Here is a 20,916-nt window from a genome sequence, read left to right as displayed (position 1 = left end):
TTAGCAAAGCCAGAATCTGCTAGCACCTGGGAAAGTTGCATAACCAGGCAGTTCAGTGGGACAACACCTAGGACACCACCACAGCCATCATTTGGTGCCTCGTGAAGGAGCATCGACTGGAGACTGTAGGGGGAAGAGATGTGGCGCCTTGTGGGGAGAAAGTAAAGCACATGAGTGCTCTCTGAAGATAAAGAATTACTCATCACTCATTAGTTCTAACAAGTAATGGAAAAAGAAACAAATATGGAAGCTAGCGCTCATGCCAACCAAAAGCAAAGGTAAATAAGCCATGCTCCAAGGGCGGGACAAACCTAGAATAGACAGCAAAGCCACCAATAAAGAGGTGGGATTGACAAGAAATCCAGCTAATCCCAGGCAATGGCTGAGGGTTTAGGATCTATATATTGCTGTCTGAAGCGAGACCGCAAACACAGAATGTTGAAACATCAACGGCTAAAATATCTACCATACAGAGAACTATTGTTAAAAAAAAGAGACAACATACATCTAAAACCATTCACAAGCACCTGCTCACCAAACCTGCTGCGACAGAAGTAAGAACAGTAAATGAACCTAGACCTACAACAGACGGAATGGGAGCTTGGCTGGATTTTCTTCTTTAAAACAGAGCAATTTCCTTAACGATATATTTTGGGTATGGTCAAAATTTGGACAAGTTTATGGTTTTGCTTTCCAAATACAAAAATGCCAACAGCCAGCCTTTTAGCTCAAAACGTCTGTTTTTGCCAATCTTTGGCCCAGCTGAACAGCTGAAATGTTTCTGCGCGTGTGTATTTGTTCTTGAATGGCTGATAACATAGGAGGTTATTCTGTAAATTGACAATGCTGCACCGCGTGAAGACTTTCATTTTTGGAAAGCGTGTTTGGAAGGGGTCCTAAGAGCAGCACAAATTCTACTAAGGAAGGCATCAAAAGTACGACACGTAACAGAACAAACAATTTGCCATGCTCGCGCTAATGGGCAATTGACAGAATTTTACATTTAGATGTAAATGTATTTGAGCTTATATAGCACACAGCTACCCGCAGTGGGTGTCCCGGCGCTTGCTTAGGGAACCCGTCCTGGTATTCCCCTGTGAGATAGCCCCGGCAGGGTATCCACAAGGTGAAAGCCAGGCATCCCGCCGCGAGGGGCCATTGTGGAGATTAAGCAAGCTACTGCCCAGAGTCGCAGTGTGAACCCGTGAGTCGAGTAGGCACCGGAGCGAGAATTGTCGAGTCCATGGAATTTTTAGCCCAAGACCCGCCGAGGCGGGGAATTGAACCCTGGTCCAGGGCCGATCTCAGTTTCCGGGTCTGCCGCCTCTAACCCCTGAGCCACACTTCTCCACTAAATTCTTCACTAGATTCTTTACCAATAACAACTGGTGGACGGTATTCAAGCCAATAATTAATATTTTAGCTGTAAATGAGTTCTTGGTAGAATTTTTCAAAATCTGCAACGTAGGGAGTCATTTCAGTAAATCTTCCATAAGATTATGTATTATTTTAAAACATGCTCCACTACCTTGTTCGGTCCTAAAAAAACTCAGCATGGACATAATCACCAATCTCCTTAACAAATCCTTGCAGGAAGAAACTGTGCCGAACGAGTGGAAGCACGCGATGATTCATCCGTTGCTAAAAAAAAATGGGAGCAGATCCCAATTGGCCATCCAATTTCAGACCTATCTCCCTGCTGCCCACCTTTGCAAAAATACTAGAAAAACACATTCATAGGTCTCTGATTTCATTACCACTCATGACTTACTACTCCCTCCATCAATCAGGATTCCGCACAGGTTTCTCTACGGAGACGACCTTGGTAGGCGTCACCGAAAACATCCGTCTAATGCTTGACCGGGGAGAAACGGTAGCTTTGCTGCTGCTCGACCTCAGTGCAGCATTTGACACTGTGTCACATTCTGTCCTTGCACAAACACTCCATTCCATAGGCATCCAGGGCGCAGCCTGTAACTGGATTAAATCCTTGCTGGAACAGCGTACATTCCAAGTCTTCTCCCAATCCGCTTGCTCTGATACTATGACTTTTAAACATGGAGTACCTCAGGGCTCCATTTTGAGCCCGTTGCTTTTTAACATTTATATGAGCCAGCTGGCCAAAATGGTAGAAGTGACTGGGTTACTTATGTTCTCCTACGCTGACGACTCTCAGCTCATCTTCTCTCTATCATCTTCGGAGGCTGATAACCCCTCTTCATTAAAACTCGGCTTAAGTAAGATTGCTGAGTGGATGAGAAAAAACTCTCTCAAGCTCAACGGTGAGAAGACTGAGCTACTTGTCCTAGGTAAGAACAAAGAGCTCTGGGGACCCCAACATTGGCCAGATGATATGGGTACCCTTCCGGTTCCAGCCAAATCAGCCCGCAACCTAGGAGTCATCATTGATGAGCCGCTTAATCTTAATCAGCAAGCTACGAAGACTTCAGCCACCTGTTTTGCGATACTAAAGTGGTTAAAAAAAAATTGCTGGATGCTGCCCAAACATAATCAGAAAACAGTCATCAATGCCTTAACTTCCAGACTTGATTATGGTAACGTGCTATACTTGGGGGCCAATAAGGTTACAACCCGCCGATTACTGACAGTGCAAAATGCAGCCGCGAGATTACTGTGGAAAATTCCCATCTCCACACCAACCTCCAAGTACATTCAGGAACTACACTGGCTGAAAATTGAGAATCGGGTGAAGTTTAAATCCCTATGCTTTATGCATAAGATCTCTACTAACAGTGCCCCCAAGTATCTACAAAATCTTGTACATCCCTACCGCCCATCTCGAACCGTTCGATCAGCCACGGCTAACCATTTTGTGATTCCAAAAATCAGGCTGGCACGAATGGGCGGCAAATCATTTTCATATCTTGGACCCTCACTTTGGAACACTCTTCCATTGACACTTCGGAATGAAATCAATTACATGAAATTCAGGAAGGCCTTAAAAACCTGGCTGTTTAACATCTAAAGACCTGAATTAATCAAATCACTGGATCATTAGCGCCGGGAAACCCTTTGTTGGGTAGCTGTTGCGCTATACAAATGAACTAAATAAATAAAATGCTCGGAGTGCATCAGGGGACTGTTAGATTTGGGGGTCTATAGTGGGCACAGGTAGGTACTTGTGACAAGCAGGGACCCTCTCCTCTAGTCAGGGCAATGGGAATTACACTCCTAAAATAACCCCTGCTCACCCTCTAGGTAGCGTGGCGAGAGCAGTAAAGGCTTATTTTAGAGGCATAAGTTAAGCAGTTATGACCACATACGGTAACACAGTGACAACACTACAAATGGACACCACACAGGTTTTATATAAAAAATAAGTAGACTTTATAAAGTTACCACAAGACCGTAAACGACAAAAATACACACTATGATTACTTTAGATGGTAGATTTAAGCTTAGTTCAGTTCAGTTCTTAAATGAGACACTCTGCGTCAATGTACCTTAGGATGCGTTGCACTTCCACGACAAGCAATGTCGCAGCGATGGGAAATGCGGCAAAGTTCAGATACAAAGAAATAAAGACGTGAAGATCTTCCAGATGCAGCGCACTTCTGGGGGAGGCGAGAAGTTCTCGGTATGATGCGTGGACTACAGCGGCAACATCCAAGATGCGACGGCAGCAACTCCAGCAGCGACGCTCTTCTCCCAAGATGCGGGAAGCTTCCGCACGATGCGACAACTACAGCGGTGACATCCAAGATGCGATGGCAGCAGCTCCGATGGTGGCGGGTTTCTCGGGGATGCGAGGTGCTCTTGGTCAATGCGGTGCAATGTGACAGTTCAAGCGGCGACACCCTCCTTCTTCGGAGTTGCGACGGCAGGCACAGCAATGGCGACACGCCCCAACATCGTTGCGATACTCTTCTCCTGATGCGGTGCAGAGCGACAGCTCCAGCAGCGACATCCTCCTTCGGAGTTGCGACGGCAGCAGCAGCGACGGCGACACGCTTCCTCTTCGTTGCGGCACACTTCTCTCCCATGCGGTGCAGTGCGACAGTTCTAGCGGCGACACCCTCCTTCAGAGTTGCGACGGCAGGTCCAGCGAAGGAGACACGTTTCTTCTCGTTGAGTCGTGCTTCCAGCTCCTTGTGACACACAATTCCTCAGAAGGCCCAAAACAGCAGCAGGCACTTCCACAAGAACTCTGCGGGGCGAAGTCGGTTGTCCCTGAGACTTCAGCAGGAGGAAAGCTCTTTTCCAAGCCCTTGGAGATCCTTCACAAGTTGAAAGCAAAGTACACAAAGTTCCTTTCTCCTTCCTTTGGCAGTAAGGCAACCACTGCAGGCCAATCCCCCAAGCAGCACTTGAGCTTGGGAATAGACTCTCCTCAGTTTCTTCAGGTTCCTCTCCTCAGTAAAGGTTTCTTCTTGTAGTCCAAAAGTGATCTAATTTCTTGGGAGCAGGGTCCCAATATTTATACCCCAATATCATTTGTTCAGAGTTCAGGTGCACTCCTCCCTCCCATTTAGATGCAGATCTCTCCATTCACCACTGGGTGACTCCGCCTGTCTCTGGGAATCCCCTAACCCTGTCACTTCATGAAACCAGACATAGGAATACACATCCTAGCAGAAGCAGGTTTGAATGGTTAGACAAGCAAATACCTACTTTCTAAAAGTGGTATTTGCAAACACAAAATATTAAAATAAACTTTACTAAAAAGATGTATTTTGTTATTCTGAGCCCAGGCATACTAAACTTTAATTTCTACCATGTTCTCGGAGCCTGTTAGGATTATAAAATGTAACAATTCTAACAGCCCATTCTGGCCTATGGAGAACAGGTAGCCTTGCAATTGTGAAAAACGAAAATGGCTGTAATTCACTATTAGGACATGACGCACACATCAGGGCTTGTCCTACCCTATACTTACAATGCACCCTGCCCTTGGGCCTACCATAGGGGTGACTGATATGAAGAAAAGGGAAGGTTTAGGGACTGGGAAGTGGGTGCACTTGCCCAGACAGTACCAGACTGCACGCAGGCTCTGCAATGGCAGACCTTAGACACATTTTACAAGGCTACTTCTGTGGGTGGCACAACCAGTGCTGCAGGCCCACCAGCATCATTTGGATTACATACCCTGGAACACTTAGTGCACTAGACTAGGGTCTGACAAGTAAACCAAAGTAGCCAAACATGGAATCACTAATCCATACATCAATTTACAATAGAGAACACTTGCACTGTGGCACTGAACAGCAGTGGCACAGTGCCCAAAGCATCTAACACCTGCAAGAAAACACGAGGCAAGAGCCACAATGAAAGGGAGACCCACGCCAATGGTGCCAGGTCTAACAGATATTCTATGAAACATGCTTATCAAATGACAAATAATTGGAAACCTAATGTAACCAAACTTGGAAAAGCATAGCTTATTATGAGAAACAACTTTCAATTTCAGTTGACTTAATTAGGTCCTGATAAATTCCCCTTTTTTTTGGGAGTGCATGCATGCTCACAAAGAGAAGAAACAAAATCTGCAGCCCATGTGGCTGGGCTAAGGCTCCATATATGTTTTAGTCCTTATTTCAAACATAATGTGTGTCTGTTTCCTACATACCCTCACGCAACAACCCCCAGGGACCGAATTTCACAACTCGATAACCATACCTCAGTGTTTATCACGCATGACATGAAACACTTGCCAAAGAGGCCCAAACTGAAACACCACCCTTACAACAACACACCCTACACAGTGTCGTTTGCTATATGAGTGGGTGTGTGCTTCAGCATCTCGGACAGGAGTACAAAGCACTGTACCAATGCTACCATACAACACTTAGGCATAGCAGATTTGGCTTTTGGCCCAACTCCATCGCGGAGGCGATGGAGTTGGGCATTAAGAAGGTCTTCCGGCTGCACCGGTGACGGACAGCACCCTCTTCTTGGCCATCTCATCAGACTGAGCCTGGGTCACATGGATTGTGGCTCGAGATGGGCGTGCAACAGGTCAGAAACACCACTATGAACAGAGTGCAAGGAGCACTCAGGACCTTCATGTTCTAACGGGGGTGGAATCCCACCACATGGTTCAACCGAGTCTCTGGAGAGCACCGGTGTTTGCACCACCAAAGATCTCCAGATCCTAGCGAGCGCTCTGGAAAGACTAAGGACGCGCCGGATTCGGAGCCTAGTCCATACCTGTGACAGGGACAATTAGCAAAGGAAAGAGAAACGCTAGATAAGTTACAGTACAGTTCTTGAACTTATCACCAAATAAAAGTTACATTACCCATTACAAAGTATACATTATTCTATAAAACCGAAGAGTTATCGTTTTCGGTGCATACAGTTGTGCAGAGTCGACTCGCTTTCCATTTAAACCAGAGGAAACATCCACCCTCAATCCGGTCAATCCTAACTTGAGGCCAATACATTCCCAGAGCAGACAACGCTTGTTCACCAGATGGATCCTGTAACAGCTCTTAAGTAAGACTCGCAATCCGGATGGCCGCTGTATATATGTATTCCAAGTACAGGGCCCTGCTGATCTCCTTTTAATAGACTTACTGCCAAGTGTACATTCTAACTTACCTTTTACATTCCATCACTTCATTACAATTCTTATCAAGACTTTGGGCTAAGAACAGGACGTCACCTTCTTAATCAGCATACCATTTCTATAAGTTATTGTTCGAAATGTTTATTCCCTGCCTTCATGTTCAAGTCATGGGCATCTCCCCTTGTTCTGGCGCTCCTTTCTGAGAGCGAGGCGCTTTCTGAGCAGCAGCGCCTGCCTGCAGGTTAAAAGGTACTTCAGTGAGTCTTCAGCTCTTAGAAACAGCATTCATAAAACATACCCTGGCTGCTGCCCCTTTCCAAGTAAAGTTGTATACCATAAAGGCAGAATATTTACATGGGCAGATGCGTATAGCTGCCTTAAAATGTCTCTTGGTCTCAAAGAGGTTTCTAAGTAGTTATTCATAGCAAATAGTAAATATATTTTTTCCTCAATTTTATCGGTGTCAGATTATTTTCGGTTTAGTTGCCGTGACTTGTGTTCAGCTAGAACTATTGTCTCGCATCTTCCGCATCCCATATACCAGCCGATCAATCACTTGGTTCTACAAAGAGTAGCGTGTGGTGTTTGGAACTCAGAGCATTCGTCACATTCCGATTACCAAGCTCTTTAGGTTGGTATTTTATAAACAACAATACGGTAGCTCGGTGGATGGAAACTAGTTGTACCTCGAGTCTGTCCTACCTCGTCAAGCGGAGCTGCATCCTAAGCTCCGAGACCATCTCTGGTGAAACTCAGGATTACAGCCAATTGGTTTACATTCCCAGAAAGCTTTGATCTGCATAGCATCAATGAGAGAATTTTAGATTCCTAAAAAGTAGCACACTGGTTTAGGATTGGTGCTGTGGGTTTAAAGTACAACCTACCCTCCTCTCCGAAGGGCTAGCAGTGCGATATGGCACCTCCAACTGGCCGACACTTTGAAAGTTATTCACACCTATACTTGATCAACATTGAAGGCTAGCAGTCGTGGAGATATTGACTACTCGTATTAGTTGAACATGTAACTTATCCAACAAGGAATTCATTTTCTGTTGTTGCTACAACATGTAACAATATTTTAGAACTTCTTGTAGTTGCCGCTCCCATCACATTTCCTCTGGTCTTGAAGTGAATAAACTAAAGAGGATTGTCGGATAGGTGATGACTTGTGGAACGTGTATGATTTCGGTGAGTCCGGCCGCAGCGTGATGACGGCGAGAGGACCTCGCTAGCCGCTGCGTGATGACGGCGAGAGGACCTCGCCATCAAAGACATTCTTGATCAGTGAAGACAAACTCTGTCTTCTCGCCAGATTGGTTTTCCACCAATAAACAAGTTACCTGGAGCTCTGAAGGAACCTCATATCTTATGAGTCCTCTTTTAGGACTTGCTGAGTTCTAGATGCTTTCTTTAAAACCAGCATTGTTTGAGCTCATTCGCTTTTTGGAAATGCGTTGCACACACTCACTATGCAGCTGCACCCACATTGTTGATTATGTCCCAAAACATCTTATTTCAAGTGGCAATGGATGAAATCTCATGTCTAGTCCATAACAGGGCCATCCTGACTGCGAGTCTTACTTAAGAGCAGTTACAGGATCCATCAAGGTGAACACGCGTCTATAACTTGTATCTGCAGAACTGTCTGGCCAAGAAGGGAAATTAGTCTCTCGAATGTCCAACAACAGATGTGCCCTGTCTGTGCCACACACTTCAGAGATTTTGTAAACAGAGTCCCTTTCAATCCTTGCATAAGAATTAGATGACTGTTTTTTTAAGAGTTTCCAACATAGAATCTGTATTTGGATGATTTTCATGTAATGAAATTGCTGGGAATAAACTCTACAAAATCTCATACAGGTATCTGTGAAGTTATGGAGAGCGTTCATATGAAGGAACCCATCACACTTGAATATCAGCACAAAAAGGTGGGGTCTTGATCCTCCGCTGTAAAGCCAGGGGAAGAAACAACACTTCTTCAGCTTCCCTTGAATTGGGTAAAATTCTTAAAGGGCTATTTTGAGAAACCATGAAAAAGTTAACTCTCCATCACCTTCACCAGAAATCTAGAAATGTATGCAGAGCTCTTCTCCTGACAGAACTGTCTTGAAGATCAATCAAAACACGTTTTTAAAAATCCCCCAAATTTTAACCATAGTGATGCATGGTTCTCCACAAGAACCACCCTAGGGGCTCTAACAAAACAACTTTGCAAAGACTTAAACATATGGGGCGAAGCACATTTTCTATCAATCAAAGGTATCTCTTGGGATTACATACAAATCATTTCCATAAACACATTTATGTAGAGGGCGAATGGAAGACAACATTCAAGAATGCAAAGAAAGGAGGAAACAACATTTGGTTCCAGCAGAGATACAAAGATGCATGCATCAGACATGTTTTCCACCCAGTCCCCTTGTGAGTGGACCAGATGCTGCGAACATCGCTTACCTCAGTCACTGACCGCAGCGCCTCTTCTCCCAACACATACACCAGCATTTCTCGCAGAGCCCGCGAGGCCCGGTGCAAGAACTCGGGGAACCTGGTGGCGTCCCCCCCATTTCGAGCCTGAGTCTTGGGTTGTGCAGCCACACTGGGGACGTGAAAGATCGTGAAGACCAGGAGGACAGCGACACATGCTTGAAGCAGAATCCCGCGTCTCCGGGAGCCAAGAGAAGCTGAGGAGAACATTGTGCACTGAGATACCAGCCTACAGCGGGTGAAGGAACCTGGGGATAAAGAGAAGAGAGTTAATGCTGGAGGAAAACACACCAAAAGACACAAGGGGTATAGTACTGTAGTTCATCTGCAGTGCTCAACGACGTCCGCCTGAAACACTGGTAGTAGTAAAGACTGCAATAAGTGTAGGGTAAATCACCACCCAAAGAAGACGGTCCCTGAGATAGGATGGAGAGGCTCTGATGACAAACCTTATCCAGGTCTTGTCTCATCCCCACGAGGATACAACACAACGATTTACCTGCAGCCGACCACGTCGCTCAGCGGAGACGACCACGGAGACAGTGAACTGCAGAAAGACAACACATGCCAGGGGGGCAACACCACTGGTCACTCTTCCCTTCCTCCCCAGTAACAGAATACCCACCCTTTACTGCAGACAACCAGTGCCGGTCTCACGGTGTCAACTATCAGAGACTACAATGACAGAAGAGACGGTCTCTGCAGCCTTTAGCTGGAGTGGGGCCATCCTGTTACTGAAGAGATGACCACAAGTGTCCCTTGTTCTAGGCTCAGGGGAACCAAAACTCACTCTAGCCCTCACTTCTAGAATGTAAACATATCACCCAACCACTCCAGCCCTCACCTTGAGGGGGGTCACCCCAGTCAGTCAGAAGGCAATGTTTCCAGCCCTCATCTTTAGAATGTGGCCCAACCACTTCATTACTCCAAGCGCTCCCTTCTAGAAAGTAGCTTAACTACTTATCACTCCGGCCGTCGCTCTAGAAAGTCACTGTGTAACTCAACCGCTCCAGCTCTCGCCTCTGGACTATAACATATCATTCCATCGCTCCACCCCCTCACCTTCACTGAGAAGACTGGCCCTGTCACTTAAAAGACACCACCTGTAAACAGGGCACTTTCTCTGAGAAGGAGACTTTATGACAAAAATCAATAATTAGAGTCTAAAGCCATCCAGAAAATGACCAAGAACCGCTGACTTGGGACACTACCTCCCACTGGATGTGCAGTCTTATGCACCTGGGTTAGAGACAGCATAGGGCTCCAGGGTCCTCGAAAGCAGCGAGAGAGGCTGCTCTCCCCCAATCCTGGCACTGCTCTCATGCAGCATGAGAGAAGAGCCGGGATTGGTTACTGCAGTTTCCCGAAGCCTGCCTGGAGAAGACCTGAGTGAGGAGGACTTCACGACAGGAAGGTAAGTGGAATTCTTTTTTGTTTCCCTATTTTTTTTCCTTTTCTTTTTTATTCCACCACCCAACTTACATGCCAGCCACCACTGTCCAGCTGTGCTCTGTGGGCACCAAGTAGATGTCATGACCTGCTGCCATGCTTCCTTTGTACAGTGCACATGGCATATCCTAGGAATATGCATCTTGTTCAAATCCCAAACAGGACATGGCCTACACCCATGACCAGTGCGTTGTACTAACAGAGTAGAACATGCGTGTACTGTGAGCAGGGCTGGCCTCCACCCATTCTCTGTGCACTGTACAAATAGAAACGGAAATGCATGTAGAAACGGTCATGCGGGTACTGCATGCACGACATGGCCTACACCCATGTGTAGGAGTGTACAAATAGAATAGTACATGCATGTTCTGCGTGCAGGACACGGCCTTCACCCATTTGAAGTGCAATATACAAACAGGACAGGACATAAATGCATGTACTGTGTGCAAAGCTCTGACTTCACCCATGCCCTGTGCATGTACAAATAGAACAGGACATACATGTACTGTGTGCAGGGCTTGGACTTCACCCATGATCTGTGCATGTACAAATAGAACATGACATGCATGTACTCTGTGCAGGGCTTGGACTTCAACCAGGCCCTCTGCATTTATAAATAGAACAAGACATGTATGTACTCTGTGCAGGGCTTGGACTTCAACCAGGCCCTGTGCATGTATGCACAAATAGAACAGCACACACGTACTGAGCGCAGGGATTGTACTTCACCCATGCCCTGTGCATGTACAAATAGAACAGGACATACATGTACTGTGTGCAGGGGTTGGACTTCACCCATGATCTGTGCATGTACAAATAGAACATGACATGCATGTACTCTGTGCAGGGCTTGGACTTCAACCAGGCCCTCTGCATTTATAAATAGAACAAGACATGTATGTACTCTGTGCAGGGCTTGGACTTCAACCAGGCCCTGTGCATGTATGCACAAATAGAACAGCACACACGTACTGAGTGCAGGGATTGTACTTCACCCATGCCCTGTGCATGTACAAATAGAACAGGACATGTACATACTGTGTGCAAGGCTTCGACTGCAACTACATACTCTGGGTAGTTTCCACACAGCACAGCTGGTAGTCGAGCCCTGGGAAAAGGACATACATACCACAACCTGTAGCTATGCCCTCTACATAGTACACACAGTGCGTGGTCATAGTAAGCAAGGAGCATGCCCAGATTGTGCAGGCCTCTGGATTGGCTGCAGAATTGCCCTACGCGCAGAACATGGATTCAGTCAATGAAAAACACCCAAAAAACCCTCTTGACCTGTGCATGGTACATAGAGAAAAAGTGCTGAACCGTGTATAGCATAGTCGACTCAAGCCCTGCGTGAGCACTCATCACCCTTCACAACATGCCCTGTGTGAGAAGTTAGCCTGGCATATGGTGTCCACTGGTTCTAGTGGGCACCTTGCGCCAGTCTAATCGACCCTTATTGATGGTGGTTGTAAAGTCAACCTTATAGAAAGCTATCCTAGTGGTAGCGTGGACCAGCAGTCTTCAGGCTAAGACTTCAGAGAGCATGTGAAGCAAGCAGTTTTACCAATTATAATCCCTTGAATACCAAATGAAAGGACACCACACAAGGTATATATCAAATATATATGAATTTATTCTAAACACAACCCCTCTGCACTCTTTATGAGGTCAGAGGTAAAAGTACATTACAAGTTACTCCATTTGCATACGATAAGTTGCACAGTATACGGTAATGCCCTAGGGGCCTCACAAACCATATACTAAAATAGTGGTATAAGAACCACGACAGAAATAGTGAGTAGGCCTGGAGCCTAGGGAAATCGCTGGGGCTACACTAAACGACCAAAGGTTAGGAAGTAGGAGGCCCACGGGAGACGCGTGCAGTGTCTAAATACAGTCACGAGTTACCATTGACTTATAATGTGAAACAAATAATTTACAAAGTTACTGTTTAAGGGCACTTCCGGATGGACTACGACAAAACCCCTTTAGACTAGGACACTTCGGGTCAAGACCCATGGGAGCACCAGAGTACTCGTGTTACCTCACCCATTAAGACGGGTGCATAGATGTCTTTTGGTGTCGGGTTTCGTCAATGTTTTCTATGGAGATCTGCAAAGACGTGCTGCAGGCGACCAGAGGAAAAAAGTGTCCGGGTGGATCGAAGATCTGAAGAACCTGAAAGCAGAGGGGATAGAGTCTGGGTCACTAGCCAGTGACCAAGAAGGTACCAGGAAGAAACCAGGCGATGTCACGATGATCTCAGGTGAAGAGGTGAAGCTTGTTTCTGCAGCCAAGAGGTGTCGACGATGACCAGGAGCTGGATTCGAGCTGTCCCACGACAGATCTAGTTAACTGCGGTGTCGGTATCCGGATTGGACCCAACAAGCCTTGGCAAACGCAACCCACACAGGAAGTGAAGATTGGCTTCGGGGCAGACCAGCAAGGTCTAAGGAGCTTCTCCTTTGCAGGGAAGCTGGAGCAAGCCTGGAGTAACCAGGAAAGCAGTTTGGTTTCAAAGGAATGTCTTCAGGGGGCTCACTAGCCAACGGGCTAGCAACCAGGAAGACGCGTAGAGTTGAAATGCAAGAGCAGGCCCCATGCGGCACTCGTGGAGTGTGGAGGGCTGAGCTTCGGTGCAAATGGTGCTCGGGTCTGGGGCTTCTTGTACCCCAATGCACAACTGCAAGTTACCTCAGGAGTCGATGCAGTTAGCAAAATGCAGGATGTCCAGGGTGTCTGGTCCCACGTCTATCGTGTCCGCCACGGGTCTCAGCTTTGCTGTGGATATGGGTCGGATTCAGAGAAGTCTGAGAGTCCAGTTCCTGTGTCGCCAAGTCTTCGGGTTCCGGCGGGAGCGTTGACAAAGCAGACCGGCAAGTTACTGGTGGTGCCTGTTTGCACAGAGTGGTCACTCCTTGACCACAAGGGAGATGTCTTCAGTCTTCTAGTCAGAATAGAATGTCGAAGGTCCAAGAGTTCTGTATCAAAGTTTCATTCCAGGATAATCTAAAGTCCGGGGGACACTGCTCCTATTACATATACTGAGTTAAGGGGCTGGATTACGTGCTAGGTCACTCCAATGGGTGGACCTGGGAAGGGGTGGTTACACCCCTTTCCCTTTGTTCAGTTTCGCGCCAGAGCAGGGCTGGAGTGCCCCAGCAACTGGTTTGAACCGGGCTATGCATGGAGCACCTTGTGTGCCCCAGGCAGTGTCTCAAAAAGCATCTGCTGATGTAGCCCACCCTATTGTCCAGGCCTCCCCTGCCGACGTTTCGTTCATCAGTAGGAGGTCAGACTCGTGTCCGTGGCAGCAGCATCCATTTTGTGAGGCTGAGGCTCTGTTTAACCGGGTAAAGCAGTAATGACATGTCTTCTCCCTCTAGAAGGATGGATTGCTATCCCCGCCGCCAGGACTGGCGGGGGGGGGGGGGGCGGTAGTATTCCCTGGCAGGGGGGGGGTAGTATTCCAAAGTGTTTTGACACCTTACACGGCATGTTTCGATAAAGCCAAACCAAAGTTAGCATTAACCGTGAGGATTATAATGCACTTAAGAGTATATGGTATAGCTATATCTTAGAACAGCTATAAGGCGATTGTTCCGAAAGCTGCAGAGGGGCTCAGCTCATGCTAGGGCACCCTCTCACATAAAGCCAAGCACTCTGCCTCCAGGATTGTCGAGGCCTACCATAGGAGTGACTTATAGGTGCATATGTGTCTATATGTAAAGGTAGATATAGGTATACCATATCGAAGTAAGGGGTGATTACACCACCATACCTTAGCGGAGTGATCAGCCTGTGGTGTCAGTTTGGAGGGCCAGCCAGGGGTGGCATAATACATGCTGCAGCCCCTGGCAGGCGTTGGATGCACCTATGCCCTGGGTACCTACGGTACACTATACAGGGGCTCACAGAGGTGACCCAATACCCAATCTGGTATGTACCTAAAGTACTTGGTATCAATGTAGAGAGAGACCAGCTAGGCTGTGGGTCTGATTAGCAGGCCCACAACCACACTAAAGTCGAAAAACCAGAAAATCACAGCAAAAGGTGGGGGTGACCATAGGAAGCAGACCCTACTCTCCTACACCCTGTATTAAAGACATACATGGCAACGCTGAGCCATCTTAGACATCTTCTATATGTGGGGCATGCCTTGTGTGTGTATACTGAACACACCATGATCATCATCCATGCCTCATACACGCCTACACAGCATGCGTGCCCTGAATAATGTCCATACTCGGGTACACACACGTGTGCGCATCCAGTCACACACACACACACACGTGTGCGCATCCAGTCACACACACACACGCGTGCGCATCCAGTCCCACTTCCTCTTCTCACTCACTAGTCCGCGACTCAGCACACCTTCACATCACCCACTAGCTCACACTATTTCTAAGGGGCACAGACAGGCTGTAAGTGGTGCACTACAAGTCTCACTTTGTAGGTGTGAGACAGGTGCGCAAGCATGCAAGCGCTGAATGAGGCTTGAAAGAAGGCAGAGTACTTTGTTGTGCATAATTTACAAGCGCCTTTGGGTCTCAGTCATGTCCAAGGCCGTCCTTCGGCACCTGGAAACACTGGGAGCACCAGCTCAGCACAGGGACAGCCTATGAATAATTAACCAACAGCAGGCGGCTCATGAATTATGCCTACAAGGAATTTTCTAAAGCACATCGTTTTAACATTCAATATACGAATAATGATAACAAGCTCTATGCAGTCGCTTGCCTTAAATTATTTAAAAATTCATTTTCACTTGAAAAGGTGTAAATGTTTTTGAAGAATTGAATTTATAATGAAAAATCTTTCAACAGGTGCAAAAAAAACAAATACAAGTGTCTACGTGAAACAACACATTGTAACATCAAATGATCTGGAAACCTCAGTTACTAACATCTCTTTGTTACTAATGTGGACACCTCTTTGCAAGAAATACAACAGGAAGCTGTGACTGTACCAACAGGCAACAGATCCTTGAAAACCACTCTTCAATGTAAAAGTAGGTGCAATTGTTGACGTTTCGGTCTATATTGTAGACATCCGCTAGACCATCTTCAGGACATAAAATTCAAGTGTTGGATGATCCATAACACTTTATATGGACTATAACAAGTTGTGGCCACAGCGTACCGCTGTCTTAACAGACGCAGACTTAAGACAGCAGTATGTCCTTTGAAGTTTCTAGACACAAACTAGTTCTGGGCACACTGGAGCCTAACAAAGATAAACCATCAGGCGCAGATTTAATCACAGTTGCCTGCTTCCATGGTTGAAATATTGGTTGCTATTTGATAGCCCCTTCTTCAATTTCCAACTCAAATTTGCGATTGATTTGGCCACAACTTGTTACAGTACAAATCAAATTATCTGGAAACCACAGTTACTATATGTTGTTTCACTGAGACATTTATATTTTTTTGTAACCTTTGAAAGATTTTTTCATTATAAATGCAATTCTTCAAAAACATTCACACCTGTGTAAAGATCTTTTTCTAACAGATTAGTTCAAGTGAAATTGAATTTTTAAATAATTGAATGCAAACGAGTACATAGAGCTTGTTATTGTTATTTGTATATTGAATGTTAAAACTATATGTGCTTTAGAAAATCCCTTGTAGGTACCTTCACCTGCTTTTATATTGATCGCTCGAGCCTCCGAGGATATATTGGGTTTCTCACTTTCTCTTACACAGCTCATTAATGACGGTCAGGGGTAAATTAACAACACGAAGCTCCATTAGTGAGGGCCACAAGACTGTTTGCACACACATGCATCTATGTGCGTGCTACTCGTCACCTGTCTGCCGGATTGACTGGTTCCTGCCTCCTTGCTGCCTGCCTCCTTGTTCCTGGGCTCTTTTTCCCTCCCCTTCGCCCCAGTTCACCCCCTAACCCTCACGACCCAGTCCTTGCCGCCGCTGCGTCCCTGCGGCCCGGCCCCCTGCACACCCATTGGCTTTCCTGCTCCCGCCACCCAGCTGCTCCTCCCTCCCAAGCCTCCTTAAATACAGGCCGAGAAGCTGTAGCAGGAGCGACCTTTGACCCTGCTTGCAGGCAGGTTAGCCCCCACGCTACTCGTCACCTGTCTGCCGGATTGCCTGGTTCCGGCCTCCTTCCTGCCTGCTTCCTTGCTGCTTGCTTCCAGGGTTCATTTTCCCTCCCCTTTGCCCTGCACGCCAGTTCCCCTCTCCCGCCGCTCTCGATCCGGTATCCCTGCTCCCGCCTCCCAGCTGCTCTTCCCTCCCCCCAAGCCTCCTCAAATGCAGGCAGAGAAGCGGCCGCACCGATGGCACGCCTAAAGCAAGCACGTCCATGCCAGAACCCCTGGACCCCACGAACACTGCAACACCAGAATCCACTATGATGCCAGCACTCTCCACGCACTCAACGCCGGCCCAAACCACACCTGCTTCCAGGCCACATCGAAACGGACCCTTCTCCTGCCACACCTGCAGCTTCACCTGCGACAGAACCACCAAACCCCCCCCCCCCCCCAAGGACTGGACTCAACTACCTCCGCTGCATACTCCTGAACACCCGCTTTGCATGCAAACACCCCGTTGAGCTCTGGGATCTGCGCAGCACCTCCGCCCCAGACGTGGCCTTCCTGACCGAGACCTGGTGGAACGACTCCTCGGCTCCCGACATCGCCATAGTCATCCCTGACGGCTACAAGATCACCCGCAGGGATCGCGCCAACGGAATCAGAGGAGGAATAGCCATCGTCCACAAGTCCACCCTCAAGGTCGCCACCCACGCAGACGACACCCTCGACACAGCCGAACACCTGCACTTCCGGATACACACTGACCCAAGCACCACCCTCAGAGGAACATTCGTCTACAGACCCCTTGGATCCCGGGCTCAGTTCAGCGACTCCATCGCCGGCCTCACCAGCACCCACGCACTCGCTTCCACGGACTACATCCTCCTCGGGGACCTGAACTTCCACCTCGAGAACAACAACGATGCCAACTCAGCCAACCTAATCGGCAACCACACCAACCTCTGCCTCAGGCAGCTCATCACTGCACCCACCCACGCCGCCGGCTACACGCTTGACCCCATCTTCTCCACAGGCTACCACGTCGCCTTTGACCACATCACCAAACTCCACTGGACCGACCACTGCTGCATCCATTTCACCTTCAAGAAACCAACCACGCACCACCGCACGCAACAGCTGCCTCGCCACTGCTGGAGCAAAGTCACCTAAGACCAGCTGATCACCTCCCTCGCCAAGAACCCACCCACCGACCCCACCACCTCAGAAGCCGCAGCCTGCAACCTCAAACAGTGGATCGATGACTGCGCCAACACCCTCGCCCCACTCAAGAAACCCTCCAACAGCCACGTCAACAAGAAAGCCACCTGGTTCACCAACGAGCTCCAGGCCCCCAAACGCGCATGCTGGAAACTGGAGAAGACATGGCTCCACGAATGCACACCGGAAAACCACGCAGCCCGCAAGGACACCACCCGCAGACAACGCCACATCACAGTAGTCAAGAGATCCTCGACACATGCAAGGTCATGAACTCCATCCACTCAGGATCTCCGTCTGACCCGTGCCCTCACCAAGTATTCAACAAAGCAGATGCAGCCATCGCACCCCAACTACGAAAGGTCATCAACATCTCCTTCGAAACAGCGAGATTCCCGGAAAGCTGAAAGCACGCCGAAATCAACGCCCTTCTCAAGAAGCGTAAAGCAGACCTCAAGAACTTCCGGCCCATCTCCCTGCTCCCCTTCCCGGCAAAGGTCATCAAGAAAATCGTCAACATGCAACTGGCCCGTCACCTGGAAGACAACAACAACTTGGGCCCGTCTCAGTACGGATTCAGATAAAACCACAGCACTGAGACAGCCCTCATCGCCGCCACAGACAACATCAGGCGCCAACTAGACAACGGCAAAACATCAGCCCTCATCCTCCTGGACCGGTCAGCTGCCTTCGACACGGTCTGCCATTGCACTCTAAAGACACGCCTCCTAGAAGCCGGAATCCAAGAGAAGGCTCTCGACTGGACCACGTCCTTCCTCACTGGCAGAACCCAGAGCGTCCGCCTTCCACCCTTCCAATCTGAAGCCACCAACATCATCTGCGGCGTCCCTCAGGGCTCATCCCTCCACTGTTCAACGTCTACATGGCCCCCCTCGCACAAATGGCCCGCCATCACGACCTCAACATCATCTACGCCGACGACACTCAGCTCATCCTCTCCCTCACCAAGGACCCACACACCGCCAAAACTAACCTCCACGAGGGAATGAAGGCTGTCGCCGACTGGATGAGGAGCAGCCGTCTGAAGCTGAACTCGGACAAGACGGAGGTCCTCATCCTCAGACCCACCCCCTCAGCCTGGGACGACTCCTAGTAGGCCGACCACACTGGGAACAGCACCAACACCCACGGACCACGCACGCAACCTAGGTTTCATCCTCGACTCCTCCCTCTCCATGTCTAAGCAGGTCAACGCAGCCTCCTCCTCCTGCTACAACACCCTCCGCATTCTCGGCAGGATCTACAAATGGATCCCAACTGAAACAAGAAGAACGGTTACACAGGCCCTCGTCAGCAGCAAACTGGACTACGCAGGAATCCCAGCCAAACACCTACAAAGACTACAACGCATCCAAAACGCCTCCGCCCAATTGATCGTCAACGTCCCCCGTCGCAGCCACACCACCCCCCACCTGAGAGACCTACACTGGCTCCCAGTCAACTAGAAGATCACCTTAAGCTCCTCACCCATGCACACAAAGCACTCCACAACGCCGGACCAGCCTACCTGAACAGCAGACTCAGCTTCCACACCCCCACCTGTCATGTGCTTATCTAGGTTCCTGATCGATACTGTGACCTTATGCCCCTATTCGGCTATAAAGCCCTTTATTCCCTATATTGGCATAACCGTTCAAGTACGATTTTCTGTAAAGTCATCTCTGGCCTCACACGAGCAGAGCCACAGAGCCACATTCCAGCATGACTCTCTGCTACTTCCTTTGCGACCAATTAGTGCAATGACAGAGCAGCAGTCACTATCTGATATTCCTAGATAACACTCCGAGTTCTTCAACAAGATAAAAACTTAGCAAACCTGGAAATCCCCGCTTGCTATGTTTTGATTAGTAATAGAACTCTAATGAGCAACTGATAGCAACTGATAGCTGCCACTTCCTAGTGACATCTTTAATTGACGTCTTATGTCCAGCAAACTTGCGTCAAACCCGGCACCTGTCAGGTATAAATATTACCAACGTTGCCTTAAGCAATGCGAAGCTGTTAGCTGTGAGAGCGAACATGTTGCTGATGCCAGCTGCCTGCATGACCCCGTGTTGGTAACAACTAGCACTCTGTCGCTGCAGCCTGCTATCCTGTGGTGGTGAAGCTACTGATTACCATTATCGCCGCTACAGCGCGACCTATGGTGCAGTACGCTTGAGGAGCCGTGCAGCCGTCCTCTGCGAAGACATCCAGCCGATTCCAGCTGCCCGCGGACGCTGTCACCCCTCCTTCCTCCAGACGCGCTGAGAGAAGCCGCTGCCTTTCTCGTGCAGAGAAATCCAGTCCCGGCGCTTCCAGTTTACCCTCGCAGGTGAACTGGGATATCGAGAGAGACCCCTGAAGGAGATACCAATCCTCCATCATTCTATTCAGAGGTATGGTGTTGACTAAACCCTTAGAAGAGAATTCTTGAAACAAACCTTGGCAAAACCAACTTAACTTAAGCTACTTACTTACTCCCCCTTCTCACGTGTTAGGCCTAGGTCAGGCACACTGGGGTAGGCTTAGTTAGAAGCACCAGTTGAGTATGTTAGCCTAATGTATATATGACTGTATATATGTTTTATTACTTTTAAACCATTGTATGGCTAAGAAACCATATCAATGCTTTTACAGTTCTATTTCGCTATTCTTATCTTACTGTACGTACTTTTCATAATAACAGTTATTGCAATTGTGGCAATACATTTCTCTTGTATGAGAAGAAAGACTGTTCAATAAATGTTAACCTTTATTGATACACGCCCGTCTCTCTATTCTCTACATACCGTGAAAGTAAACTGCACTAGACTGACTGAGTGAAATCTATGTCTATTGTTTCACACGACCCTAGAGATCGACTCTTGATCTGAGGAGCAAAGTTGTCATGTTGCACGGTTGTTGGAAAGCTGAATCCCTTCTTGTCTGTGCCAAGGAAGCTGATCACTTCCTATGCAGAGAAGAAAGTTTCCAGTGACCTCTGAGCTAGTTGGTAACACAACCCAATTAAGTTTAGCATAGTCAGTGGAGGCCTGGAATATAGCCAGTTCCACGTCGATACTACTGTTTATGTTATTCCAATGCGCAGGGCCTAGTGGGAAACTAGGAACTACACTACATGGCGCCCAAACGTTTGGTAAGGCGATAAACTAACGTAAGACTTGTAGAG

The 20,916-nt window shown here is 48.0% G+C and overlaps 1 protein-coding gene across 1 annotated transcript in view; it reads right to left on the bottom strand.

The window, feature by feature from the left end:
- TMEM109 (transmembrane protein 109) overlaps positions 1–20,916 on the bottom strand; it is a 72,207-nt gene that overhangs the window by 35,535 nt on the left and 15,756 nt on the right. The window contains exon 2 of the mRNA XM_086953335.1: positions 8,984–9,261. Within this exon, the coding sequence (XP_086809461.1) occupies positions 8,984–9,223 (240 nt within the window). The 5' untranslated portion in view covers positions 9,224–9,261. The remainder of the gene's footprint in view (positions 1–8,983; positions 9,262–20,916) is intronic.

The sequence above is a fragment of the Lissotriton vulgaris genome, chromosome 1_2 (genome assembly GCF_964263255.1).
Source record: "Lissotriton vulgaris chromosome 1_2, aLisVul1.2, whole genome shotgun sequence".
Taxonomy (NCBI): domain Eukaryota; kingdom Metazoa; phylum Chordata; class Amphibia; order Caudata; family Salamandridae; genus Lissotriton; species Lissotriton vulgaris.
The sequence above is the reverse complement of the archived record's forward strand: the minus strand, read 5'-3'. Positions and strand labels throughout refer to the sequence as shown.